This window comes from Bombus flavifrons, chromosome 5 (genome assembly GCF_040668555.2).
Source record: "Bombus flavifrons isolate JBK064 chromosome 5, iyBomFlav1_principal, whole genome shotgun sequence".
Taxonomy (NCBI): Eukaryota; Metazoa; Arthropoda; class Insecta; order Hymenoptera; family Apidae; genus Bombus; species Bombus flavifrons.
Genome location: NC_138446.1, coordinates 16899725 through 16926843, shown reverse-complemented (window position 1 = coordinate 16926843; position 27119 = coordinate 16899725). Strand labels below are relative to the sequence as shown.

General features: G+C 35.3%; 4 protein-coding genes across 14 annotated transcripts in view; 2 read left to right on the top strand and 2 right to left on the bottom strand.

Annotated features, from left to right (window-relative positions):
- Cip4 (formin-binding protein 1-like Cip4) overlaps positions 1 to 4887 on the top strand; it is a 29928-nt gene extending 25041 nt beyond the window's left edge. For 3 of the 6 annotated variants that reach the window (XM_069112730.1, XM_069112725.1, XM_069112729.1), the window contains 8 exons: positions 584 to 890; positions 1068 to 1214; positions 1316 to 1675; positions 2530 to 2559; positions 2904 to 3211; positions 3291 to 3482; positions 3697 to 3833; positions 3935 to 4887. In XM_069112730.1, coding sequence (XP_068968831.1) covers positions 609 to 890; positions 1068 to 1214; positions 1316 to 1675; positions 2530 to 2559; positions 2904 to 3211; positions 3291 to 3482; positions 3697 to 3833; positions 3935 to 4092 — 1614 coding nt within the window. In that variant the 5' untranslated portion in view covers positions 584 to 608 and the 3' untranslated portion in view covers positions 4093 to 4887. The remainder of the gene's footprint in view (positions 1 to 583; positions 891 to 1067; positions 1215 to 1315; positions 1676 to 2529; positions 2560 to 2903; positions 3212 to 3290; positions 3483 to 3696; positions 3834 to 3934) is intronic. The other 3 variants (XM_069112726.1, XM_069112728.1, XM_069112727.1) reach the window with 3 other exon arrangements.
- Positions 4888 to 6407: 1520 nt separating this feature from the next.
- Positions 6408 to 13536, bottom strand: Sclp (leucine rich repeat containing protein 20 sclp). 2 transcript variants are annotated; one of them, XM_069114017.1, is made up of 4 exons: positions 12759 to 13536; positions 7927 to 8070; positions 7592 to 7759; positions 6408 to 7502 (listed from the first exon to the last, which is right to left on the bottom strand). In XM_069114017.1, the coding sequence occupies exons 1-4, from the start codon at positions 12913 to 12915 to the stop codon at positions 7339 to 7341; spliced, it is 633 nt and encodes a 210-aa protein (XP_068970118.1). In that variant the 5' UTR covers positions 12916 to 13536; the 3' UTR covers positions 6408 to 7338. The 2 variants fall into 2 exon arrangements, with proteins under 2 accessions (XP_068970118.1, XP_068970119.1); XM_069114018.1 differs by lacking the exon at positions 12759 to 13536 and adding an exon at positions 8684 to 9040.
- A 1020-nt stretch (positions 13537 to 14556) lies between these two features.
- Pdzd8 (PDZ domain containing 8) lies at positions 14557 to 23253 on the bottom strand. 4 transcript variants are annotated; one of them, XM_069114014.1, is made up of 9 exons: positions 22156 to 22554; positions 21887 to 22079; positions 21550 to 21812; positions 20390 to 21467; positions 20036 to 20298; positions 19750 to 19953; positions 18739 to 18888; positions 17969 to 18151; positions 14557 to 17892 (listed from the first exon to the last, which is right to left on the bottom strand). In XM_069114014.1, the coding sequence occupies exons 1-9, from the start codon at positions 22546 to 22548 to the stop codon at positions 17680 to 17682; spliced, it is 2940 nt and encodes a 979-aa protein (XP_068970115.1). In that variant the 5' UTR covers positions 22549 to 22554; the 3' UTR covers positions 14557 to 17679. The 4 variants fall into 4 exon arrangements, with proteins under 4 accessions (XP_068970115.1, XP_068970112.1, XP_068970113.1 ...); XM_069114012.1 differs by lacking the exon at positions 14557 to 17892 and adding an exon at positions 18237 to 18285 and having other exon boundaries at positions 17978 to 18151; positions 22156 to 23253; XM_069114011.1 differs by lacking the exon at positions 18739 to 18888 and having other exon boundaries at positions 14558 to 17892; positions 22156 to 23249.
- A 179-nt stretch (positions 23254 to 23432) lies between these two features.
- Positions 23433 to 27085, top strand: IntS4 (integrator complex subunit 4). Of its 2 annotated transcripts, XM_069114016.1 has the most exons (8): positions 23433 to 23684; positions 23774 to 23852; positions 23920 to 24335; positions 24405 to 24731; positions 24816 to 25080; positions 25145 to 25607; positions 25689 to 26172; positions 26259 to 27085. In XM_069114016.1, exons 2-8 carry the CDS (start codon positions 23802 to 23804, stop codon positions 26998 to 27000), a joined length of 2748 nt encoding a protein of 915 aa, XP_068970117.1. In that variant the 5' UTR covers positions 23433 to 23684; positions 23774 to 23801; the 3' UTR covers positions 27001 to 27085. The 2 variants fall into 2 exon arrangements, with proteins under 2 accessions (XP_068970117.1, XP_068970116.1); XM_069114015.1 differs by having other exon boundaries at positions 23434 to 23852.
- The last annotated feature ends 34 nt before the right edge of the window (positions 27086 to 27119 follow it).

The following is a 27119-nucleotide window of genomic DNA, read 5'->3' as shown; positions in this document are numbered from 1 at the left end:
TAATTCCTACTGTAAAATACATTCTGCCTACTTTTTCTGTCTTATTTCTTTTCTTCTTGGCATGTAAATTATATTTTAGTAGGTCGTTCTCGGTCAGAGATAAATGATCCGGTAAAGAATATATTTCCTGTGTTTTTCCAAAGCGACTTTACTATCTGGCATTCGGCCCATCTTTTTATATTCTTAGTTATTTCGTGAACGTCAATCCTCGATACTTATTCCTCGTAGTCAGGATTGATCTCGCAACTGATCGCGTACGTCTTGCGATTCTTAAGAGTTACGAATGCTTCCTAGACTTTCGATTAGAATGCAAACGCGGCGCCTGAAAGTAAAGAAAAATTCTCGAGCGCCTTTGATATTCCATGCGTGGCATGACAGAAAACAGTAGCTAATCTCTTATCTGAGGGCGTGGGTAGATTGCATTATAAGTTGTAGTCAGTAACTGGCTCGTTACTGCGCTTACAGGCTTGTTTCTTTTCATGCTGCGGTTCGTTCTGCGTCATATTCATTTACGTAAACCAGAAGATTTATGACCTTGCGTCGTATAATTAAATACGAGACGATGTATGAACTTTGACCGCAGGTATAGTCCATGTCGAGCGTTCAAAATGGAGTTGAACGAGGTAAACGATCAGGCAGGACAGAGGGAAGTAATCGCAGAGAATCTACAGGCAAACGTGTTAAGGGAATTGAATATTCTCGTGAAGGACTTCAAGGAAGACCGTAAAAAGCACCTTCAAGAAGGCGCCAGATTAATGGCGAACCTGACCGGTCAGATTGGGAATCTGGAGCGTGCTAGGAAGGCTTACGAGAAAGCTTTCCGTGAGGCGGAAAGAGCAGTGGAAAATTATCAAAGGGCAGATGCTGATTTGAATCTCTCGAGAGCGGAAGTAGGTGGATGGTTTTGATCCTCGTTTCACTTTTGCACCTGAGAAATTTCGAATTAACTTGGCTGAGTAGCTTTTAACATAAAACTCTAAGCGAATATCGATCCGTGGATACTTGTCGAGGAATACAAGTTGCGTGGTAATAATCTGTGAACTCTGTATGGTTTATTTTATGCTCAGGTCGAAAAGCAGAGGATGAACATGACCTTAAAAACTCAGCAAAGTGAAGAAGCGAAAACCGAGTACGCGAATCAGTTGCAGAAAACAAACGACATGCAGACGCTGCATTATCACACGGCTATGCCAGAAGTGTTTCAACACCTGCAGGTATACGACATTGTTTGATCTATTATTTATCTATCTGGAATCCAGAATTCCTATCCTTTGAAGATGTACACGATTTCAACGCTCTATATATCTTGTTGTAGGAACTCGATGAAAAGAGAATAAAAAACATGCGAAACTACATGCTAAAGTCTGTAGAAATAGAACGAGCAGTGGCTCCTATAATCGCTCAGTGTTTAGACGGTATCGAGAAAGCGGCGAACGAAATCAATGAGAAAAAAGACACGCTATTGGTAATCGAACGTTACAAAAGCGGCTTCCAGCCTCCGGGAGATTTTCCGTTCGAAGACCTTTCCGTGGCTAAAACGTATGACAGCAATAGTCAGTTGTCACAACCCGTGATGCAGCCGATACACAATCATCACCTGACAGCGAAGGGTACCGTTTCCGGTAGTAAAATCAAGAAGAGGGTTGGTCTGTTCGGCATATTCAGTAGCAATAAGGTAAATGTTGTTCATAGCGATTCCACCAGTGTAGTTTTTATTTGTGTCATAAGTATGTTTGTGATTCAAGCATTGTTCACGTTTTTTACTCTTTCTCTCTTCAAAAGTGTAAAAACGTCGAAAGTAAGAACGAAAGATAGTTACAATATGCACGAAATATTCTTTATTTTTTTGTAATTACCTTATTCGATGCGCATATTCGCATAATTATCTATCAACAAGCCTGAAATACGCACACAGATCTTTTGCAGCATGAGTGATTCGTGTAATTTTTAGTTTTCTAAATAATCGTGTTTTCCGTTTTTTTAGCGATGTATTATTCGTTTAAAATTTCCTTTTTATTTCGTGCGATCGTTAAGGCGAAAGGGATGGAATAGGGATATCACGTTCATTCTATCTAGTTCGAACGATAATTTAAAATAGTATCGTGTTAATTTTCGCGTAGCCAGCATAACTTATCTTTCTTCTGTACTTTTTATTAATTTGGTGGATGGTTCGATCTGCCTGTGTGGTCTCTTGTTTCCAATCACCCGTGGACTATGAATTTGGATACTATTGTACTTAGTAAGTACACTACAAATCGCTTGCTCGCCTGCCACTGTGTAACATCAGCATTTTGTTCTGCATCGAGATATATATCAGTAATTACGTACGTTTGTTAGATGTGTCTTGTTGGCCGAGTACAAACTCAGACATCGTTGAAACAGTAAATACCATTTTGCGTATTACGGAATATGTAATGTACATGATATTTTCTTTACTGAGTTTTTACTCAACGCTATCGCCTGAGCCCCGTTTTTCCGATTCATTCGCTGAATGATACGCTTTTGGAATTTGTTTCATGCGAACAACAGAAGTTGATCGAGGTGGGCATAGCTTTGAAGGTCTGTCTATTTCTTTACTGTTGTCATTGTCTATTGTACGACAGTCCTTATTCACAGAGTCCCACGGTTTTGATGATTGACCACAGAATACTCGCCTTTATGTATATTTTTTTTATTTCATTGATATTTTGTCCAGCTCTAAGTATGCTCGTGAAAGTGACGCATAATATAAAACGTTGTTGAATTTGTATTTATTAACTCTTCATTAGTAACGTAGAATTAACTCTACTATCAAATATATGATAATCGCGTGCTTTCTTCTCTTTTGTTTTCCATCGTAATTCATTAAATATTTTGCTAACATTCGCCTTTGAAACTTGGATACTTAAATTGAAATATTCCAGAATAATGTGCCTGGATACGGCGACGGTGCAAAGGAGGACTGCAGCGATCTACCTCCGAATCAACGCAAGAAGAGATTACAACAAAGGCTGGATGAAATACAAGCAAAAATTCAGCAAGAAACCGCAGCTAGGGATGGTTTGATGAAGATGAAAGGCGTATACGAACAAAATCCTGCATTAGGTGATCCGATGAGCATAGAAGGACAATTGAATCAATCGAGTAACAAACTAGATAAACTCGGTGCAGAATTGGCAAAGTTCCAAGGTTATTTCGAAGAAGCAATGCGCGCCGGTGTCAGTTTATCCAGGTGACCTTGCAGAATTTCATAGACTCTTTTCACGATCTACTTAGTTCATAGTGTAAGTTGTATAATCTAAAATTTCTAGTCCGAGTCAAGCACCACGAAAACCGACTAGTAATGGTTCCGCAACAAGGCCGTTAAGTTCAAGAAGATCCAGTCATTCAGGAGGAGAGGAAAGTCTGTCAAGATCGGCGTCTGATTCAAGTGTAAGCAATGCGAACGCTAATCAACCAATACACAAGAAAAGTGCTCCGGGTACGCCGCAGCCGACGCACGGGTAAGTTTTAATTAACTAATTCTCATTTCGAATTCTATCAATTCTATATCGGGTCATATTAAGAAATTAATTTAGGATCTACCGTGAAAGACTTCCTTTTTGTTAAGTCGAGTCGTTGTGATAATAATGAGTTTTTGAATCGGTATAAATACAGATTAGAATTTTTAACTAGACCAATTAGACACGCTTTTCGCTTTACGGTACTGATGCACAGTTCCACGAATAGCCCGGAATCTGGTCTTGGAGAATCGAGGACATCCCTTCCTGGTAGTGGCGGAGAAGAATATTACGTTGATGAAATTGATGCTCAACCGCCATTGGGAACGTGTAGGGCTCTTTATCCTTTCGATGGTACGTACATGATGCATCCAACAACTTTACCGAAGTATTCTTAATTTATTTCTGTTAATAATCCAAAAAATATGTATATAAATTGAAAATTATATTTTTAGCGACTAGCGAAGGTTCAATACCGATGTACGATGGAGAAGAATTATACATGATTGAATTAGATCAAGGGGATGGATGGACGCGTGTGCGTCGCATTTCACAACCAATCGAGGGCTTTGTACCTACATCTTACATAGAGTGTCATCTCTATAACACTTAGCCACTTCTTTTAGAACGTTAAACAATTGTGAAATGAGGAAGTTTCAAGGTTATTCATACTATGAGTTCAATATGGTACATTGAACGATTAAAAATAGCAATGAGAGTGTTGTTAAGGGTTTTGTGTTGGTTGAATGGCACAAGGCTTCAGCATATACTCTGGTCAAATCATGGGCCTAAATGTCGGTTATGTCGTATAAATAAAAATTATTATGTGCCAATGTTCTGATTTTTGGAAGAATCTTATGACTTTGGTTGTCGAAGGTTCAGTCAATTATGCCCAACACATTTCCCTCTAGCTTCCATCAGTTTATCGAACAAGAGAGAACAAAGAGAAATTAAATTTCACTTTTAAGATCTAGCTTCTTTTATACAAAAGTGATCGACAAGTTGAACTCACTTAGTACTAAATAGTATAGTTAAGATCGTACAATTACTTAGAATGATGTTATGCCCAACCGTTTTAAGGACGTTTCATTGTACACGTTCAATATTTGCGAAGTACGATACATTTTTTTGAAGAAAAATGATAAAAGCACCCTGATCACTTGGATGATTCTGGAAACGTGTCTCTGTAATTTAGATATACACAAGTAAATAATTTGCAACTTCATTAATGGAAAGTAAATACCTGCCGTATAATACACATACATACACACACACACACATATATATATATATAACATGTGCTCCGCCTACACATCACGGATAAAAATTACGGTCGTTGTAATTGCACGAGTTTTTATGTGCTTTTTTTTATTAACTCGGTTGTAAAGTAGGCAACTCACAGACGAATTCACACTATCTCTGCCGAAGTTCAAGAAACTGATAAATACTACAGTGCTTTTAAATTTAATTCTTATTTAAATCTTATATATATTACAAAAATGGGGAAGATGCATTATTTGTTTTATGGCATATATATATATATATATATATATATATATATATATATATATATATATGCACATAAAAGCACATATATATATATGTCTGTTTCTTGCTTTAGCCGATGATAGAAATGTGATGTCGCTTCTTTACAATTATTTTTGAATTATCTTTTAACTTCTATTGTTCTTTAGTAAGTTTATTAATTGACGTTTATTTTTCCTTTTCTTTTTTTTTCTTTTTAATGCAACAGGAAGGTGATTAGGTGGTGCTCTGTACAGCAAGTAGATTCCGAAGATTGGTCGGTTAAGTTTTGTTTATGATATTGCCTGGATGTGAATTTAGTTAGAATATATTTCTGTACATATTGCAAGGGATATGGGAGGAAGAACGAAATGAATGGTACGTGTGTGAGTGCCAGATTCGATGTGTATCCTGCGAAGCGATACATTTGGTTCTATTGCGGATATAAGTACGAAATGGTGGTGTTAACATTTTTGTTTGAAAAAATGCCTCTATTTCGATGCTGGAAGGAATTCTTAGCTTCGCAGTTACAAAGCCTAGATTCGTCCTAGATTCGATTGCGATGTATCGAAATCGTGTAGTCGTATATATGCTCGCGTATTAAAAATATGTATATGTATATGTATATATATAAATATAAATAAATAAATAAATATGTATATATATACATATAGATATATAAACTATAATCACTCATTAAAGTATAGCTTCGGTATATAAGGTACGCAAGTACACGAAATTAAACAAAGATCAATAGCTCTTTCTTGAGCCGCAATTGCTGCTGCCTATTCATTCGCTGTAATTTCTTTATCCCCTGACATACGATTATAGGTTTCACTGCATTTTCTGAGCAACCAAGAATAAGCACGCAGTACGTGTCTTCGCGCGATATTTTTTAAATTTATCATTAGTTGTCAGAATGCGAGCTGTAAGATTTTTGCGAAAGTCAACAGTATTTTCGCGTGCGGTTATCGGTTTCAATGAAAAGTCAGTCGCAATACTTTTCGCTTGAATATCGATCCTTGATAGGCTGTATCACTTGATGAAAGTGTAATGAGAAAATCATTAGATAACGATAGAAAAAAGAACGAGATCCGTATGTCTACCTTAATTCTTAACATTCAATTGCGCGTCCATTCTATGTATATTTTGTGATTTTATATTCATGAACAAGTATTGTAGATAATTAACTCCGTGACTCATTATACGTTTAATTATTATTATTATTATTATTATTATTATTATTATTATTATTATTATTAATATTGAAAAAATATAGCTACTAAACCAATATAACGTGGTTTGAGACACTAGTGTGCAAATCCAACGTATCCATCTATTACTCCTTAGCATCCTTTTCACCATTAGAAAGGAAGTGAGTTAGAAGGAAAAATAAAGGAGAACTGTGTTTCTTAAAGTATATTGTAACATTTCGCGGACAATTGACTAGATCAGAAATACAGAGCAATACATTCTGATACCTGTTGTGCATATACACAGAGCTACATTACAATTAATACATAATACAGTTTAATGTACATATCGTTTATATAAATTAAATACAATTGTTCCTGTAAATTCTTACCAGTCCATAAGACACGTATCTAAACAAAAGAAAATAATGAATTTTTGTATATTCTAATCGGTACATTGGATTTATACTTCTCATTCTCTTCTTTTTCTTTTCAATGTTTTATAAAATCAAAAGTATTGATCGATTTATGGCGAAAATGTCAGTAATAGATCGCCTATATATTGGCAGTCGTTCGATTTATTACATAATATGTCGTAGTGTGTCAAGTCCACGCATAAAAAATAATAAAACATATCTTAAATGTACAGGATACTTATTTGGAGTTAGTAAAAATATGGTAGTAAATTGAATCGGCAGCTCGCGATGTTACACATACATGGATCACAGCATTCCGCGGGCCAAATGAGCGAGCAGCATAATAATATCTAAAAAAATCCACACGGTACAAAACGAGAGTAAAAGAAGTGACAATCAATCGCTATCCACGAGATCAATGAAGAAAGTTCCAGGTACGCGGCAAGTCTATCCTTAAGTACAGATTATAAGAAACATCAACTGGAGAGAGTTCCATTTCCTGATGATTCTTGCCGCATATCATCACACCTGTTATCGATCAGTCATGTGCTTTTTTTGTCACTGTACAAAATACTTGCTTTTGTTCGGAATTCGCGTAACAATCTGCGAACTTTTGAACAATCTCAGTCAATAGTAATGGAAGCAAACTACGTCCATGTAGAACGATTATTCGACGATCAGCTGCTTTGGCAGATATTATTGTTTTCTTTGAACTATAGATTCACTTCAAATAGTGAGGTCCTCCCATTCTTCGACTTGTCGGGGGGTCAGTTCAATCTTAATTCGAGTTAAAGTACTTAGAAGATCGTGCATCCTGGCCGTTAATGGATTGGCTTGAAGATCAATAAATTCCAACGCGGGAGCGTGCCTGAGTCTTTCAACGTCTATGTCTAGAGAAATAAAATTATCAAAATTACCAATAATATCGATAACTGAATCATTTGAATATCCTTTATGTAACAAAGTAAATAATGCTTACCAATGATTGAATTGTTGTTAGCAAGAAGCCGCTTGAGTTGCGGTATCCGACATGTAACGGGTGGCAAAGCAATGAATGTATTATGCGATATATCCAACCTTTCTAAAGCTTGCAATTCAGCAAGTTCTTCTGGTAGCTTACTCATTTGATTATGACTCAGGTTCAGTTCTAGAAACGATTACGTGTTTGAATTTGTATTACAGTGATACCTTTCAGCTTAAATAGAAAAAAAGAGATAAAATTTTCTTTAATTATCGAAAACAAGATAATAACAGAGACAAAAAAGAAATTAACAGTACGAATACTTAATTAAAAACAAGTATTAATCAACTTACCAGTAATCAGAGAGAACTTGACTGCAAATTTTGGTGGAATTTTTGTTATCACATTCCCTGACAGATTACATCTTTTTAACTCTGTGTGTCTCATTAAATGATAAACTGCATCAGGTACCTGCATTAGTTGGCATTCTGACAGATCTGAAAAATATAAAATGGTAACATTAAAAAGTGTTACGTAATTACTTTGTTTCAGACATAAAAAAAAATATTTTCCGAAATCTATATCTGATCAAATTAAACATATCAACAGTTATATAAACAAGACATTATTAATGCTATATTAAACATATATATTCTATGTATTGTACATATATATTTGAACTACATGTCATAAAAGATAGTGATGTGTTCAATTTTCACAACTGGAGCACGAAGATATTGCGCCCGGCCGTATTGTGTTCTTGACAGATCAGCTGTCGAACTAGGTCAGTGTATCAATATTCCACGACGATAACAATAGCAGTTTGCACACTTTTCAATTATTGTTTCTTACTTTCGAAGTTACAGACCGAATCTAATCTGCTTAAACACATAGAAATTATATTGAAAACGTGAAAAGCTTGAATAAACACATAAAATTTTTTATAAAACCCGCGATGCACCTGTAGCAGCGAAAACTAGGTCATGAACTAAATTAAAGTATCTACAATGACAATTAATTTAAACAGACTAGTCTTAAATGTTTACGAGAATCGTGATTTTGACAGTCTATGAAAACGATTTTTTAAATATTTTACAAAGTACAATTTACCAAGATTGTTAGTTTCTTGTGCATCCTCGCAGCGCAACACTACTCTCGTGACGGCGTTCGCCATCTTGCTGAGGCAAACTGACTCAAGTTAGACGTCTCGCCACCTTTATATGAAACATTTATTTTCGACGAATTTCAGAAATAAATAGCACGCGTTTGATGACCTTGGCATTCATTTTACTTTCCGGAAATTCGTGCTGTGATATTGTGACGTGGAAATCAATGACGATAATGTAAAATGTCTGATACATTCTGATATTCGTAGTATCATATTTTCTTAATGATTGAAATTTAAATTTATTGTTATCTAATTTAAATTTTAATAAGACAAAAACAAATTTTAGAAGCGTTTTAGCGATGTGAAAATAGATGCGGGACACTCGCTTGTTTGATATTGCGCTAGAAAATCTTGTCGCCATTTTTCGGGCGCTTGCGCGTTTAGTTCTGATTTTGTTATGCCTTTTTCTGTTTCGCGTCAAGTAATATTTTTATGATTTATATTATTGCAAATGCTTATGTACGACTTAAACCGATTAATTTTGTTACCGAGGCAATATATTTATAGTTCACGATACTTAACATCGTACGAGATAAAATATTATACATTACTTCATGAATTGATTTATAGGTACAGTATCGAACATTTGAAAACTTCGCTACAACGAAACTATATTTCTTTCGTACTTATTTTTTAACATCATTATCTGTTTCAAACTTTCAAACACAACAATTTCGTCTTTTATTATATTTCAAACGAAAAGATTTTCAACGCTGTTAACTGAGTCAACTACCTGACTATGTTTTACTGTTTGTATTGACAGTGGCGATGACTTTTTGCTATAAAGTAGTAAATGGCTTTGGTGGCAAGCTACCATTTAAGGTTACGTTTCCATACATGGTGGCGCCTCGCGTACCTGTATTCATATAGCGCACAAGGTGTATACACTCGTATTTTATCTCATGGCTATGAAAATATACAGTATCGTCCATGTTTTACATATGAAAAAATAATGCTGTTCATATAAAAATTAATAATTCTTCGATTTCTTATGAAATAAGTCTATTTCAATCATACGCATTTATTAAATATTCATAATACGCTCACTAATGTAAATATTTTTTACGGAACAGCGTTCAGGTCGAGTGATAAAACTGCAAGCTGACTCACACTTATTCAAGCACAAGTTTTATACTTTGGACAAATAACGCTACAAGTTAACTAAGTTTGCATGCATCGGTAAGCCCGATTTTTTTATAGTCGGATCCATATGATAAAAAATTTGAAAGATGAAATTCTAGCTTTATTGAAAGAAGACAATGAGCAGAAATTGCACATTCAAATAATGAATGTATTAAAAAATAATGGGACAACAATGAAAATAACATGATGACGTAACAGCTTAGTAGTTCATTAACACTTTGTCGCGGATACATGTAAAAAGATCAGGAAGAAGAAACGACTCTCGTGCGACATGCAAAGCGCGAGCATTTACTTTGCCAGGGCCTCGTAGCGGTTCACTATTCCGAGATTGACCTTTCGTATGCACAAATGCCTCCAAAACGTACAATAGATCTTCCTGTTGGCCGACTGTTGACTCACAAGTTGACGCATCCATATATCGTACAATAATATCAATAGCCAATGTTAAAGTGTTTACAAACTTAAAATTTTTTATTAATATAGTTAAAATACAATACAAAGTATTGTAAAAAAATGAAAAAATTGCAAAGGAAACATAACGGCTCGGACGTCATAAAAATGTTTGTATTAGTACTGCAGTTATACGGTACACGATATAATCGTATTATTTTAAGCTTCGTTCATAAAGACAAAATTTGCAACGTGTTCGGATCGATGGTTGGATAGCTTAAGGAACAAAGACCGGATATAAGAGTTGTGTAACGCAATGTTTATCCAACCAATTATCTATGCTAGAAGCCGGAGCGAGCATTTCACTTTTATTCGAATTGATGCACGAGCCGCTACCGCAGGAAAGAACACGACCACCTGTTACGTATGCTTGCCTAATGCATCATACTAACATTAGATATCCCTATCACCTAACGAGCTAACGTTATAACATCTCTTTTGCATTTTCGAGTAGTAATACTATGTCGGTAAAGATGAAAGACATTTACATATAGTAGAATAGAAAGATACTTTTAATTATCTTATGCCGAACTTAAAGAAATAGAATTAGAACGAACTCTAAAATGACAAAGAAATTCTTGATAACACAATTCAGTGCTGACTATAACCAATTATATCACTTCTGGTTGTTGCTCCGATGCTTCTTGACAAAACAATTTTTCTCAAGCATCGCTACAAGTGTTGTTACAGAAATGCGCATTCGGACGTAGAGTGACTCCTTGAACGTGGCTGCCAAGTACCTCTCGCTCTCATTTTCTCCGCTTCAAGACTTTCGCCAGTTACCGATTAGAAATCTCGTATTTACTTTTGACGGCTTGACAGTAATGTTCTTAATCACGATAGAGCTAAGAGAAAAAGAACGTAATTAAGGCATTATAAGAGTGCGCCTAAAATAATTAACAAACAAAGAAACAACGAAGAGATAAGGTAACACCCGATACAGATCGATTCAAGACAAACTTGGATGAGGCGACATTGAGGAAGGTCTCAAATCTATCCGGATAGGCAGATAAGGCGAGGACTGAGACTCGTTCTTACTTCCAGGTTGAATCAGGAAGCGAGTCGCATGATCTATACGGTGGTTTGAAAAGTAAGTATCGACGCGGAAGACATTAGCGTACTGGTGAACCTAGTTTGTCACGGTAGTTTGAAAATCGAGCTCGTTACGGTTACGGGTCAGTCGAAACAACGAATCAAGGCCGGCTAGAAACGCGTATCGAGTTGCCAACTATATTAGTCCTCTAAACTCTAACCGAGCGAGTTCTAAGGTCGCTCGATACGACACGACGTCTATTAATTTATTATTCGATCGTTCGCAATTTATTGATAATGCCTCCTGCGGAGGCAAAACGATCAAACTTATTTTGCGATGGAGCAATTTCTTTTCGATTCCATATTTATCATGTAAACAATTTAGTTCGTGTTATAAGCGAACATCAAGTTGCTTTCACAATTTTGCACACGTTAAGAAGATTATTTGCGATGTTTGAGTGCAATAGGGAGTCGAGCAAATTACATTACCGGCAAATGTACTGTTGCGAGTCGATTATACCAGTAGGAGATCGGGCCATGCGTTACAAACAGCTAGCGAACTTAAACAACCTGCATAAGATTTACGATTTATCCGATCTGCGATATACAGTTCGTGCTTAACTGCAAGTACATGTACAAGCAAAAATTTTCAGTGAAATCGATTAAGAAATAATCCACTAGACCGGATTTGAACAAACGTGAGCGTGGAGGTGATAAGGAATTAGTCTGAGTATACTTTTCTGAAAAAACATATACAATTTTAGCATTATCCGATATCTTATCTGAGCTTTTATTATCATATACATGACGAAAAGTGCGCAGTCCATTATGCGAATTGTTCTCTGTTTCGTGAGACAATCATAGCGTTTTTATTCATCGATCGTACAGTAAGTATAAATCGAGAAGAACATCTTGATCTAATTTTTAGAGAATCATGGAAACGCGAATATTACTCGACGAATGTTCCAGCACGTTTTCTTTCCCCAAATGAAATTCTCAGCCGAGCGAAAGTGTAATACCTCAAAGGCGGAAAGATATCGTAGCGTAGAAAGTATCAAACGCGAAGTAAACAATTACGTTTCGCTAACCAATTCTACGTTAGCGAGGTAGTTTCTCGAGTCAACGCTAATAAAGAAAAATACTACTTTCTGTCTGCTCTTTTATTAATAGTTTTTCATTTTTTTCTAAAAAAAAAAACTATGCGTTTTTCTCTTAAAAGAGTTATTTTTATTTTTCTATCAGAAAAGGTTCAAAGATCAACTTTTTCTGCGGATTTATTGTTTTACATTCGAAAATCCAACGAGCAAGTCGAAACTTTGTCGATGTTAGGAGGCGAAACAGATTAGAACGTCATCAAAGATAGGAAATCATACAATGATAGATTTGACCCACCTAGATTACAATTGTCCTGCGCCTCTTCGCACCGGGAAACTACCCTAATTATCGCCCGGCCCGCCAACTGGACGCAAACAGCCATAGCCACGTTCCTCTCTCCTTGCTCCTGAGAAATCTGTTGCACATCGTCACCATTGTACGCGGGTGGTCTCATCTCTTCTACGTTTGATTATGTACGACGGACGTGGAAAAATCTTTGTAGAGTTTTAAACGAAAGAAAGGAACTCGTCTAGAAATTCTATTTATTCGGAATCGAACGATCACTGAATCTCTTCAAAGTTGTCTAATCACTGTCGAACTCGTTGCACAGTGATCAAGTACACGCTTTTATGGTTTCTTTCTCGAAGTATCAATAGCACCCTTGATTCTCTCCACTTCTTCCTCGCGCATTAAAAAACAATCATGTTTCGGGACGCAACCTTTTGATCGTACACAAAGAACGCTTGAAACGCACTTTTCCGACGAGATACTTGTTGCCTGAAACTATCGCGTCTAATGCGAACTTCTAGCGTTATCGTCGCAAATGTTGTCGGTAGTATGTTTATCGAGAAAACAACGGAGAAGCGTTGGCTTCTGAGAACATCGATGAACCGATCGCGTCTGAGACGAGATCGTTGTGTCCTCGATCTTTCACGAAGCTGCGAAATTCCTGCGATTTTCTGTTTTTCCCCGCACTTGAAGAACTCTCAGAAAGTAAGGGGAAAGATATCGAAACGAGAGTGTTTCAGGTGACGCTGGCTGGCACTGAAGTGCAGAACTCCACGCGGTGCTATTTAAGCCTTCGTAGCAGAGTCTCCCACCAAAGATGCATCTCGAATCAGCTGACTACTTTGTTTCAACTCCCTCTCTTTGTTTGAAAACAACTGTAGGTGCCACAACGCATATGCACAGCCAGGTGCACTCGGCCTGCAACCTGTCGAAATTGGAGTTAGAATTTTCACGAACGTGCAGTCAAGGTCCCAGCTATCAGAACACGTCTCGTTTCAGGGTTCGCATTGTCATTGTCCTTTCAACGAAGAAAGAACAGGATGAATTTTCGTGGACCGTTCGCGTGTAGCTTTTCCGCGTTACGCTTCTTAAGAGTCGAACTACGTTAAACACGGCATTGAAGTTTCTTCGTACAGAAATAGGCGCGTAAATACGACTATTCGAAGGCCTTTGTGACATAGACGAAGGAAGTCTGAACATAAGATTGACGGAAACAGGAAGGGATCGTCGCAGGGAGAAGCGTAATACTCGATGCAAAAGTTCTCGCGGAACGGGATGACTCATCTAATTGCACGTTCTATCGAGATTGAGGTTCTTTTGATCGTGCCTGCACTCGGAAGAAACCTAGATATCGTGCGTGTAAGTTTGGAAAGCGTCTGTACGTTTACGTGACTCTGCGAATGACGCCGGCCAACTTCCTACCAACATTTCGTTACGAGCTTCCAAATTCTGTTCCTCTTTCGACTTGCCATTTTAATTAATTCCACGTTTCTTTCATCTATAATTCATGACATGTTATAAAGATCGTAACATCCGTGGCAAGCCAATTTTTCGTTTCATATTTATCCATACGTCCAGAACTCTTACGCAATACTGTAAAAGCGAACGAAATTTCTCAGATGCGTACGAAGCGTAAAGGGGAAACGTTCGATGATAGATTAGCTGAAAGAAATTATACAGCGGATTAAGAAATTATTATACAACCGCGTGTACAGACGATTCCTCGATTGTCGTTGTTCAAATATTTTTTTATTCTTTTTATTTTCATATATATATATGAAAAACATTCAATATACATTCATATATATATATATATATATGTATATCGAATCGCGTCGTTACATAAATGTGCAATTAGCGGCGTAGCTCACGCGGTAAGGATGAGGAAGCGAACAAGGTTCAAAATGAAAAATGTTCAACGCACACGACTTTCATACGCTTCCGCTCCTTTTTTCGTGACGAAAGCTTTGTTCCGCTCTTTCCGTTCACCTTTCCATTCCTGTTCGTAAAATATTCGCTTGAAACATCGTCTAAATCCAAGGTCGAAAATACGACGAACCATCCGTTCGGCACGATGCCTACTGCGCCATTGCGAACGTTCATTATTGCCCATCCGTTCATCGGTGGCGAACTTTTCCAGTAACCATTCTGTTTCACTTTTCTTCGTATGTATCTCTTCGCAAACAACGCGATATAAAAATGGCACGTATCCGTTTCGTACGACAATGGAAACGAACACGCGTTACCATTCGGAAAATTTCTCGACGTATTTCTTTGGAACAGACTATAAAAAGTAAATCGATCGACAAACTTGCTAAATATATCTTCGTTATCTTGGACAAGAGTTGACGATCCATGGGAAAGAATATCGAACATTTCATCGAGAAATATTCGAAAATATAAAATACAATTAATCTTCCGTTAAGTGACGGTTTATAAAAAAGACTGCATACAGACACGTGCGTCGTCGTTTCATCGTGATAATAAACAGCTAGAAGGAGCATCTGGAATAAGTGATACTGCCAGGGCATCTTTTCAGACAAAAGAAAACATCGAATGCGCGTGTTTTGGCTGACGTCGCGAGATCGAAAAGCGTATTCGTTTCACCGCATTAAACAACGTATTTCTACGCCTTTCTCCCGAAAGAATCTCTCGTTCGTTCGATCACGCGGTATTCTGGAAAAGAAAATCTTTATGACTCATCCGTTACCAATCGTATCGAATATTCTCAGCAAACTATGGAAAGAGAAAAAAAATAGTAGATTCGAATCTCCGATTATCCCTGATTTAATGGTGAACTAGCGCGGAGAGGTACTTAAGAAAAATCAATCACGTCTTTACTTTTCCATGCAGATCTTTTCTCTCCATTCATTGCAGAGTCCAGTGCCCAACAGGGATAAAATGTTTATACGATTCTTCGGTATGTTTGGCACGTGGCCAGAGGATACTGCGCGTGCATTTCATGGACGAGAATAGATTCGCGGGCCAAAATCCCCCATGACTTTTCAGTCGTCGTATTCGTATTGACTCTCGCATGAACGTGCGCGAGATATAAGCTACGCTGTATCGTGCTGAGATCGATGCACGCGGTCCATGCACGTGTATACCCTCTTTTTCTCTCTTTCCCCCAAATGATTTCTTCCTCTTCTCTCTCTCTCTCTCTCTCTCTCTCTCTCTATATATATATATATATATATATATATATGGTACATTTTCATATATCGACAAGGAAGATGTTCACGGTTTTTCAGTCTCCAACGGACCCATTTCATGTTTAAAGAAGGATCCTTGATCGACCTTTTAATTCGTAATAATGAACGTAAAACATCTGCTCGTACATACATACATTCTCTTTGTGAATTCGATGACTTTACGTTTTTAAAACGACGCGTAATTTTACATTCGGTCAAGACTGGCGAGTTCTGATTTTACGCCAACTGTGATCTGCCAACACGTGTCAGAAAGAAACATCATGTTCCACGAATAATTCGCGCAGTAAATTTTTCTGAATCTTGGGAAGTCGTACGCCCGTGTGCAAATGAAAAGTATCGCACGGGGAATACGATAGGGTTGACCGGCAGCGTTCGTTGATTCACGATCAAGTGAAAAACAAAATGACATCCGAATTGTTGAAAATTTTATATTACAAGCTATCTTCTTCCTTGCTTTTACGATGCAATCTGGCCTCCCGTGATTATAATCTGCGGAAAGCCTTCGCAAAACGTCTCTGTTTGACCGCGAACATTGGCCCTATAAAATCTTTGGCTCTGACGTTGACTCTTTGTGCGCCCGCAAGTTACTGCGTCTCCGTTTTTCGAGTATTTTCATATTTACCAAGAATTCGGATCTTCCACGTAGTTTAAACGGAAAGATCATCGTCACCGATAGATATAAACGAACGTCTACCCGATTTCGCATTTATTCGCATATATTTCTCGTTGGACGAATGAAACATTTTCGATACTTAAATCATCGCTTGGAACAGCGTGTTTCAAAAGAATAATCACTCAAGAAACGGTTTTCGTTAATCTTGCTATTAGTCTTAAATAATACGAGTACAAATTATCACTGAACACTCGTTCAATAATCTATATTGATTTTCTTATATTTATTTTACATACTAACAATAAATCGTAATATCTTGTTAAAGCCATGAAATATATGTATGTATCAATACCTCGATGTTATCTATTCGTGTTATCTATGGATGGAATTCTACCGTATCGTGTATTTCATTCATACTCGTATGTAGATAATACTAACGTTGATATTTTTTAAATCAGTCGCAATTAATGTATTTCGTTGCAGCCGGCTTACAGATAAGTAAAATACGATTCAGTAAGAAACAAAATCTATTCTGAATGATTTAAATCTCATAATCGAAGGTCAATCGTTATATCGATATGAAAGAGAATAATATCTGTTCCGCAAAACTATCGAATACTGTAATTAAATATCTAATTACTCACTACCTTACGCTTAAACTCAAGACACTATTTTCCCGTTTTTGTTATCCTAATCATTCTATAACACAACTATTTACCTACACCGCCGAAAATACTCTATGCGTAAACACAGCTGGTATACGTTGTACTCTGTTCTCTACGAGTATACATAGAATCTGTAAATACAAGTCTTAATATTTGGTGTTCTCTGGTAAACTATGAAGGTATCACGATAAAATTTACGAGTATTATCTAGAGGCCTATTAACATGAATGTCGCTGAACGATTTATAGAGAAATTTCAAAGCAACCATATAATACGTACAATTGTAAGTACGTATATATATGATACAGATACCTGAACGGATATTTATAATCGATCAGAGCTATCGACGATTTCTGTATTAAACAGACAGTGAAGTGAAATAGAATGTACGCGGAATTGGAATGTATATCGATAGTTTTGTTGGCATTTTCTCATTGAAGCTAAGCCTGTTGGGACTCCCTGTTTCTTTGAGATCGGTCTAATGCTTCTTGCGCGTGTTGCAATCCAGCGCAATAATGCAATAGTAAGACACTAAGTGCTTGCACTCGTAAATCGCTTTGTGCAATTAATTTAATACTGTCCATTTCTCCGCTTTGTGATAATTCCAATCTTGAGGCAGTTTCCGCGTCGAGCGCAGTTTTCAGCTTCCCCATCTACGTTAAATGTTAACATTAAGTATACGATTAATTGATATATGCTTTGTTAATAAAGGTTCAATATTATTTTTACCATGACATTGATTTTTTCAACGCGTTCTAGTGGCTCCAAATGTTTGTACAGAAACTTGCCGGTATCTTTAGCTCGAGACATAAGACCATCGTCCAAATCGCCAGCTACTAGAGGAGCTGCCACGCTAGGTTCAGCACCCTCCAAGAGATCAGGACTTATGCCCAAGCCACCAACCAATGAATTCTAAACGTTTCAATAATTCGATCAGATTCGTCGGCAATTTTAGAATCATTTTTAGATCTTGACCCTAAAGAATAGATGCACCTACCTCGATTGTATATGATAGTAAAGGTGTAAAGAAAGCATCGTTTATCACTCTATGAGAGATTGTATTAGTTATATAGTATCAATACAACAATATCTTATATAATAAGCATGGCGATCTCGATGTGCATCTGTGTGTCTGTTCTCTCCAAATAACAGTTAGTGCCATGAGCAATAAAGAATAGTGTGACTATTTGCGATAGGAAGGAAAAAATAGAAAGCTGGTACAAAGTTCCAAAGACATCGCACGTACAATGAACGACAAGCGAATCAAATATAATTGAAGCTTCAAAATGACAGTCAATATCTTATTGTTAGTCATAAGCGTGTTTTCTGCCCCTTACAATTGCTGGTACAAAAAATAGAACAAAGAACAGAAATAGAGCAGAGAAGGCCCAAAATTATATTTGATATAATTAAAATTGTTATTGATATTTAATGCAAGGAATATCAATCTGAGATCCTTCTCTGTTCCAACTGAACAAATTTGTGTTATTAAATTCTACCTTGCGGGATGCACAGGGACTTGGGGGAAGACTTCTAGATGCCAGACCAGTACCGGAAGCCGGTGGGGCCAAGCAACTGGTACTTCCAGCCTTCTTCAGGCCCAATAGAGTATTAGCTATACTAGCCTTCATGGCCATCATAGTTGCACCCTGATTAATCGATCAACGGATTTCAAATTTTTAATACCAAATTTAATTTCAATTATAATTTCATTTAATATCAATATTAATAATTTTACTTATTCAATCGACAACACCGATAAACTATTAAAAAACAAAGAGAAAAAGGAGAAACGATACATCACGCAATCGCGCCCTCTATCTCATTCTTGATTATTTTGTGTGTAAGGTTTACTAGACAATAATAAAACAAATGATCTATTCACTTACAAAATTCACAAATACTCAACATTAGAAGCAAGGTCAAGGTGCAAACCTACAAAAAACCTTCACCTCCCTATTATGCAGATGACCAATTTTATTACCAACAATAAGGTGAATCACACTTAACAGTTGTTTCCCTATGTACAAAATACCAAGAATACTCTAAATATTTCAAATACACATTAATTGCCCAGAAACTGCAATTCCTTGATTACAGCATTACATACTGTACAGTCAAATATAACTAGTAAAGCGTAGATATGCATAGTGATCGTAATTTTATATTTCTTTTGTAAAATTCCACTGTAACGACAATTGCATAATAAAATTTTATCTTTCAAAATTAATGTACAATTTTTTTTAATAAAAATATAAATTATATATTCATATATATTACATATTCAATAAATTTCAATTCAGAGATCTAACTTTAAGTTGTAAATAGTCTTAAAATCACTAAGTGGCATATTAAATCACAATGAAAAAACGAATAAGAATTTATATTTATTTTATGGAATTGTCAACTACAGCATTTATTGCTGTTTTAAAATGTTGTGTAAATTTAAAAGTCAACAAGTTGACAATGCCATTTCTGTGTAATAAATACTTTTATTACGTCTTGAGTACCTGTACATTATCTTCACAACTGGTTAGAGAAATCTCTGGACCTGATTCCCCAATAACAGTAGTAGATTCTATTTCGTCTGCTTCCAATGCCATTGTTGTTATACTTTCGGCTCCGCATGTTCCTGATGCTTGACAACGAACTTCACATTTCTTATGACACACCATACCACAATCTCTACACTGCACTGCGTCCTTCAGCCAAATCTATATAATGAAGATATATGTAATTGTATTATTTACTTTAAAACGTACACATAAAGAAGCAAATAAGTGTGAGAACATAGACCTTCTTTGTACAAAAGTCGCAGTGTGTTGCTCTATGAAAATGAGTTCTAATAAAATCGTGCAACTTTTTCTCAGAAATTTCTTCGCTCAAAGGTGGTTGTGTTTTGACAGCTTCTGTACTTTCCTTTTTCCCTGAATCACCAGTTATATGACGATTCGGGTAACTAGACTCCCATAAATAAGATAATAAAATATCACCATAACAAAGTGTTGGGTCGAATCCTGAATATCCTTGTAGTTTTGGATGTACCGTCGCCAAAGAAGCTTTCAGAATAGTATATAAAATTAGTAAAAAATAAGTTACAAATAAATATGATATTAACAATTATACATATTTAATAAGAATACTACACACCACTATCTGGTGGTAATAAAGCATAGCATTTAAGATAATGACCAGTGGAGGATGTATAACATTGTGCCAGAATTAATTTCATAGGGACATTAATATATCCTAATAACTTTGCTTGAATTTCTCCTCCTCTTACACGACCCCATACTCCTATATTTAAGTACTGGAGTTCTGAATCAATTTGAAAAGACCTAGTTTCTTCGAAAGTGATTAAAGATGCATATTCTTTTTCTTTAGTAGTATAGTATAAGTCTGATATATTTATTACATAGTTATCGTCATTAAAGTAAAATTGAGAGCTACTCGATATTATCGACTGATTCGAAGTAGTTGAAATCTTTCTGGAGGGGGTAGCGTCTGGTGTCTGTGTAGTATCATCGGTATGTGCGCTGCTTTTTCTCCTTCTAAACAGTTTACTACTCATTTCCAATTTATCAGAAATTTCATTTTCACAATCCTTTAGATCCGAAAATTTTATTTGGCTTTCAAATTTGATCTTGCTGTCTTCGGTACTGGGCGTATCTCCCTTATTAAATATAAAATCAGTTTTTAATGTTTTCTTATCAACTCCTCTTTCTGTTGATATCCTTTCACTATCCAATTTCATGCTAGCTTGTTTGTCCGAATCTGCTTTAGAATATTTTCTTTCAACCCTTATGATAAAACGCCTCTGCACCGCACTTTTTACAAATTTAGCTACTTGATTCATGTTAGACACCTTTTTGCCATCTACTGCTATTAAAATATCCCCTTTTTTCATCTCAGCAATTGCAGCAGGACTTCCAACTATTATAGTCTCGACTAACACACATACATGACCTACTTCTGGCACAAATTCTTGCTTAAACACTACGCCAAGTTGCTGAGAACCAACTTTACTAATAATTAAGTCCAACACCATATAAGGAACTCCAGTATATTGAGTCAGATATACCCAAGGTGTTGAGTCTATGCTTATTGTACAATATACTTCAACTTGTGATCTATCGTCTGCATTAAGTATATTAGGTCCAAGATTTAATCTAGTCACTTCCACCAGTGATATCTCCAAATAACCTGGTGTCAATTGTATATTGGCAACCTAAATAAAAGTTTTAAATATTTGTTAAATATATTCTTTTTCAATATTTTTATGACTTTTTAAATAAAAATATATATTTTACTTCGGATAAATCTACTGCTTCATCGTTTAGTCTACGGAAAAATGGTTTGTAACGCATTTTATAGCGAGGTAGTGTATGCTTCCTACGCACAGCTCTACGAATTTGTCCTGTGATCAAAGAAATGATCTGTGGCTGTAATTGACGACCTTGAAATTGGGATTGTACTTCCAATTCAAGTATAGGATCTGAATAAAAACTTAAGGACCAGTGAGTATATGGAACACGTGTAAACTGCAACCTAGCTCTGCCACTGATACGTTTCACTAAAAAAGATGTTGCTAACTATATTCTACTAGAATTTATTCGAAAATAATATTTAGAGAAAATAATTTCTTACCTTGTAAAGCCATATATGCAGTCTTTCCCAGTAGCATTTTAACATCTATCGATAATTGAAAATTTCCAGAATAATGTAGATCTAAAGATAAATCCAATGTCTCCAATAAACCTGTATCAGCATCTATTTTTGAATCTGCAACTTCTAAACCTTTTATTGTGGGAAATTGTGAACCCAGATTCAAGTCTCTTAACTGAAAATATATATAAATTATTATTGATGTAACTTTAGTGGAAATATTAAATAATACTTCTAAGTATACACTTTACCTGTACACTGTCTAGCAATTTGCCAGTGGTAGATTGAGTTAATAATTCTTTAAACTCATTATTTAACTTTCTATACAACCAAAGGCGTACTCTCTCAGCATTTCTAAGTTCATTAAATAAAAATTGCAATGTTAAATTTATTGCCAAGTTTTCATTGCCTTGGCACATACCCTGGCGTGATATGCTTATGGAACTTGTTTTTTCATCTTGAATTTTGTCAAGTAACTCCTTAGGTAACTGAGCCTTGCCATGGTGTTTTAATTTTCTTGGTGTACTTTCCAAAGGTGCTTGCTCCAAGTATTTTTTGAATAAATAAAATTCCAGCACAAGTGTACATATTATACCACACACAAATGTAATCACAGATATGCAAATATATTCAAAAATGTCCATATTAATATATCATCTATTGGAAACTCAATGATTTCCTTGAGTAATACTAATGTCTTCACTACTAAGAGCGAAAAATATTCACACAAATTGTAGAAACAGTTACTCTCTTATGAGACAAGTATGAAACAACAATCATGTAAAAATATTATATCTCAAATTTTTGTAAGTAATATTTCTAAGATAAGTACATTGTCTACGTTCATACTAAATATTAGGAACTCCTATAATATCTACGATCTTTAATCGATCATAAACAAAATATTGTTTTTGTAAAGCTGTATTACATTGTTATGAATCACCCTCGTTTCACGGATCGGCAAATATTCAGAACACTTTCACCTACCATTATAAATCAAGATTATGACATTTTCAGAAAAATATGAATAACCTTTCTAACGATTTAAAAAATATTCATGTTCACAAAAAAATATCCGTACAATACATATTAGAAAATCTAATAACACCAATGAGCATGGACAAAATGTATCATGACAGTTTCCTATTGATCTCGGCAGCCATGTTAATGCCAAATAAACTTGTCAATTTGACAGATTCGTCGATTGTTTATCTGAAGCATGATAAATAGAAATATTGTTTATATTCTTTAAATCCCATATTAAAATAAATGAATCGATTATAAATATCATTATTACAATATTTTTAGGTTTATTTGATATACGTAATAATGAAAATTATAAAGATACTTCTATTACTGTCGTTATTATGTTTATCAAGAAACAAAAATTTATGATAATAACTAATATTTCCGTACAAAGTGGAAAATAAAAGAGCATAAAAAATATGATAAAGTACTTTATAAATCAATATTTAGTAAAATAAGTTATATATGTTAAGAAGTTGTTGAATTTTCCTTTATAAATAGAAGATCTGTTATTTAATAAGTAAATTTTTATATTTTTTTTTATTAATAAACAGTATAGTAAGCCATTTAATTTCATAATACTTTGACACATGGCATACACGTATAAGTATAAATTGAATAGCATAATCAACACGTAATCAGCTGAGAGCATAGCTGTATAAGTTTGTTTGCAGCCTGCAAAAAAACACATTTTTTAAGTTTGAATTATATATGTAACTTATAGTGTTGTAAATGTTACTAACAATAAATAAAGGTTATTATAAGCTTTAAAAATGAAAAGTTACTAATTTTTATTTCTTACTTAATATAAAATAATAAAAAATATATGATTAATCTCTATAGTTATTAAAGAATATTATAATATTAAAGAATGGCAGCTTTAATGAAGAAAAGGGTGTTGGCAGAATTTAACCAGAGTCAGGTAAATTAAGTGATTTGTTTCAAACAAATTTATATTCGATATCTTATTTAATTAAACTTGTTTATAGGTTATAAATGAGCCACCAAAGAGATTAAAAACATTACACCTTACATCTAGTTCAGGCAGTAAAAATGGGATAGAAGGAAGTTCAGCATTAGCTTACATTGAGTGCCTTGAGAAATGTAAATGTGGTAATGATGCTTTACAGCTTCTTGTTCGTATATCTGATACGATTGCATATATTTCTCCGGAAGATGTTCCTTCTGTAGTAAAAAGGTTGTCAGAAAGATTTGCTATAGAAACAGAAGCAGCAGTTCGTGCCAAAATTCTTTGGATATTTGCAGAATTAGGAGATGTAACAAATGATTCGATAGAAAAGACAAAAATTGTTAGTGAAACTGCCGAACTTTTAAAAAATGAAGAATCACATAGGGTAAAAAGCCAAGGATTAGCAACATTATTGAAGTTGGGAGATTATCATAGGTATCACATACATATTTGAAATTTTTTTTTTTTAACATTAAAGAAGAAAAATAATTCATTAAATTTTAGGAGTCTTGTATTGAAAATTGCCCGTGAGCATTTGCCTGATACATGGCATGGTGTACAGACACGTTGTCTTTCTATTATTGGTAGATATTTGACTGCAAATACTACAGATGATACTTTACCACTTGTTAGCAACTATGCACATTCTCAAGATCCAAGGGTACGTGCACAAGCATTTGCAACGATGGCTGAACTTCATTCTTATAGAGGCTGCAGATTACCTGCAAGCTTTTTTGGAGAAGCTTGTACTGCACTCAGAGATGATTATGAAATAGTTCGTAGAACTGTTCTTAAATTAATATGGCTTTTAGGCAGAGAATACCCCGAAAAGTAAGCAACATTTAATATCTATTTCAATCTGTTATCAATATTTATTGTCAGCTATATTATCTGTTTATATCATCTGTTTTATAGTATTATTATGGGAACAGATGGAGAAGATATACGTATGGTGGATTGTGCATTTTCCCAAATTTGTAGCCTTATGGGTGACTTATCACCAAGAGTTAGAGCTTTAGCAATGTCTCTTCTAGGAACAATGAAAGGTGTCTCACAAAGATACATAGAACAAGCATTGGATAAAAAACAAAAAGTTGTAGAAGCAGATAGACCAGAAGTAGAAGAAAAGAGCGGATCATGTGGTGCATTTATTCATGGTTTGGAAGACGAATTTCTGGAGGTAATATTATTTACTTGTTTATTATTTAATTTATATTCTGAGCAATTAAAATAAATACATTCAGGTGAGAACGGCAGCGGTTGAAGCCCTTTGTACCTTATCTTTAGAACAACCAAATATAGCCAAAGTTTCATTGGATTTTATGGTTGATATGTTTAATGATGAAATTCAAGATGTTCGATTAAGAGCTATTGAATCATTAAGAAAAATGTCTGCGAGCGTAACGCTTCGTGAAGATCAATTAGAAACAATTTTAGGAGCATTAGAAGATTTCTCGGTCGAAGTACGAGAAGGCCTACATGCTACTTTGGCTGCTAGTCGGCTTGCTACAAGAAATTGCCTCCATATGTGTGTAAACCGTCTACTCGATAACTTAAGTCGTTATCCACAAGACAAAGAAAGTATTAGAAATTGTTTGGCAGCATTAGGGGCCACGCATCCATATTTAACATTACCCTTAGTACCACAACTTCTTGGACGTCATCCGTTTTTCGATACACCGGAGCCGGATGTCGACGAACCTTCTTGTATCCTTTTAATGATTCTCTTTACAAAATATAAATTATACTAGCAATCTTATTTTTATTATCCTTAACTATAAATAATAGATGCAAGCGTGTTAGTCCTAATATTCAATGCTGCACTTCATTGTCCAAGCATGCATGCTCTTTTTACAGAGCATGCATCTAAACATTATCATTATTTACGTGATACTATGCCGCATTTAGTCCCTCGATTGCGACCAACCATAACAAGTGGATCAAATTTTGGGAAAGAAGATAAAATTGACGAAGAAGCTGGACGTGGAAAAGAATTTCTAGAAAAAGTAGTTACAGGTGTAGAAAATGCAAGGCCTGGAGGTAGAGTGCACACTCAGCTCTTAGAAGCTGCAGCTGTCGACCTCGATCGTTTAGCAAAAATGGATTATCGTATGGAAGGAGCTGCACGTTTTACTGCTTTATACATAAGAAGTTTACTACTTTTGAAATCTGTATTAAAAGAATTTTCAATATTATCAACGAATTCGGTATCTACAAGCCCCTTGCCGAATACAACTACTAATGTTTCGGTTCTTCTTCAGAATACTCAAAAGTATGTTAAGCAGTATGTTTGTTTTTGTAAATATATACATACATATATGGATATTTACTCATAGATAATTTATATGAATGTCACAGATTACAAAGACTATTTAGTGGATTAGGTGAAAACGAAATTATATTAGCCAATGATGTGTGGTTGAAGGCATTGGCAGTAGAATTAATTCGAGTTACAAGAAGCGTGACAGGAAGGAGTGCTCTTCCACTCGCGCGTCACTTTTTATCTGAAGCCGATATTCTATCTCAAGATCCGACAAAATTACCATCTTTCTCTAGAGCTTTGGTACTTCAAATTCCAACTTTAGCTGATGTAAAGCCAGGATCTTTAACACGAATGCTTTTACCATTATTATTAACACCAGCGTCACAAGGGGAAGAGCGTCTTCCAAGACCATCAGTATTTACTCGGTTCTGTAGAGCAATTATCGAAGAACCCAGAGGTGATGCAGATGCAGCACTGAAGTTTACTGGAGGACTTCTATTAGGAATCCCATTGACAGCAAAAATACTGAATTTACGAGATCCTAGTATGTTACGCATTAAATTGAGGCATCCTGATCAACAAGTACAATTACTATTACCGCGTCAGTCGGATCTGCGACTACAAAATATGGAACAAAATGATTACAGATTAAAAACTATAGTTCTACTGTCCCATCAAGTTTGGATGGAAGCTTGTAACGTAGAAATATCTCTTGCACTTCTTGTGCCATCTTCAGCTGTATGTACGCATTCCCCCCTTGATGATCCATGTGTAATAGATCTTTGCAAACCAACTAAAGTATCAATTGCACCAAAACCTATAAAGCGAGGTATCTAAATGTATCTTTATACAGCGTCGTTTAATAAAATCTTTTATTGTATATAAATTCAAAATATATTGAATCATATCAACTTATGTATAACACAGATGTCAACAATATTTTAATACTACTATGT

Excerpts from the sequence above, each read along its gene's own strand:
- Pdzd8 (XM_069114014.1), bottom strand. The coding sequence starts at position 22,548 with ATGGACATTTTTGAATATATTTGCATATCTGTGATTACATTTGTGTGT. Across the intron at positions 22,080-22,155 it reads AATTGCTAGACAGTGTACAG|TTAAGAGACTTGAATCTGGG; the intron begins GTAAAGTGTATA and ends ATATATTTTCAG. Across the intron at positions 18,152-18,738 it reads GTCCCTGTGCATCCCGCAAG|AATTCATTGGTTGGTGGCTT; the intron begins GTAGAATTTAAT and ends TGAAACGTTTAG.
- IntS4 (XM_069114016.1), top strand. The coding sequence starts at position 23,802 with ATGGCAGCTTTAATGAAGAAAAGGGTGTTGGCAGAATTTAACCAGAGT. Across the intron at positions 25,608-25,688 it reads GGATGTCGACGAACCTTCTT|ATGCAAGCGTGTTAGTCCTA; the intron begins GTATCCTTTTAA and ends TATAAATAATAG. Across the intron at positions 26,173-26,258 it reads CTTCTTCAGAATACTCAAAA|ATTACAAAGACTATTTAGTG; the intron begins GTATGTTAAGCA and ends TGAATGTCACAG.
- Sclp (XM_069114017.1), bottom strand. The coding sequence starts at position 12,915 with ATGAGACCACCCGCGTACAATGGTGACGATGTGCAACAGATTTCTCAG. Across the intron at positions 8,071-12,758 it reads GCAGGACAATTGTAATCTAG|ATCTGTCAGAATGCCAACTA; the intron begins GTGGGTCAAATC and ends TATATTTTTCAG. Across the intron at positions 7,503-7,591 it reads TAACAACAATTCAATCATTG|ACATAGACGTTGAAAGACTC; the intron begins GTAAGCATTATT and ends TTATTTCTCTAG.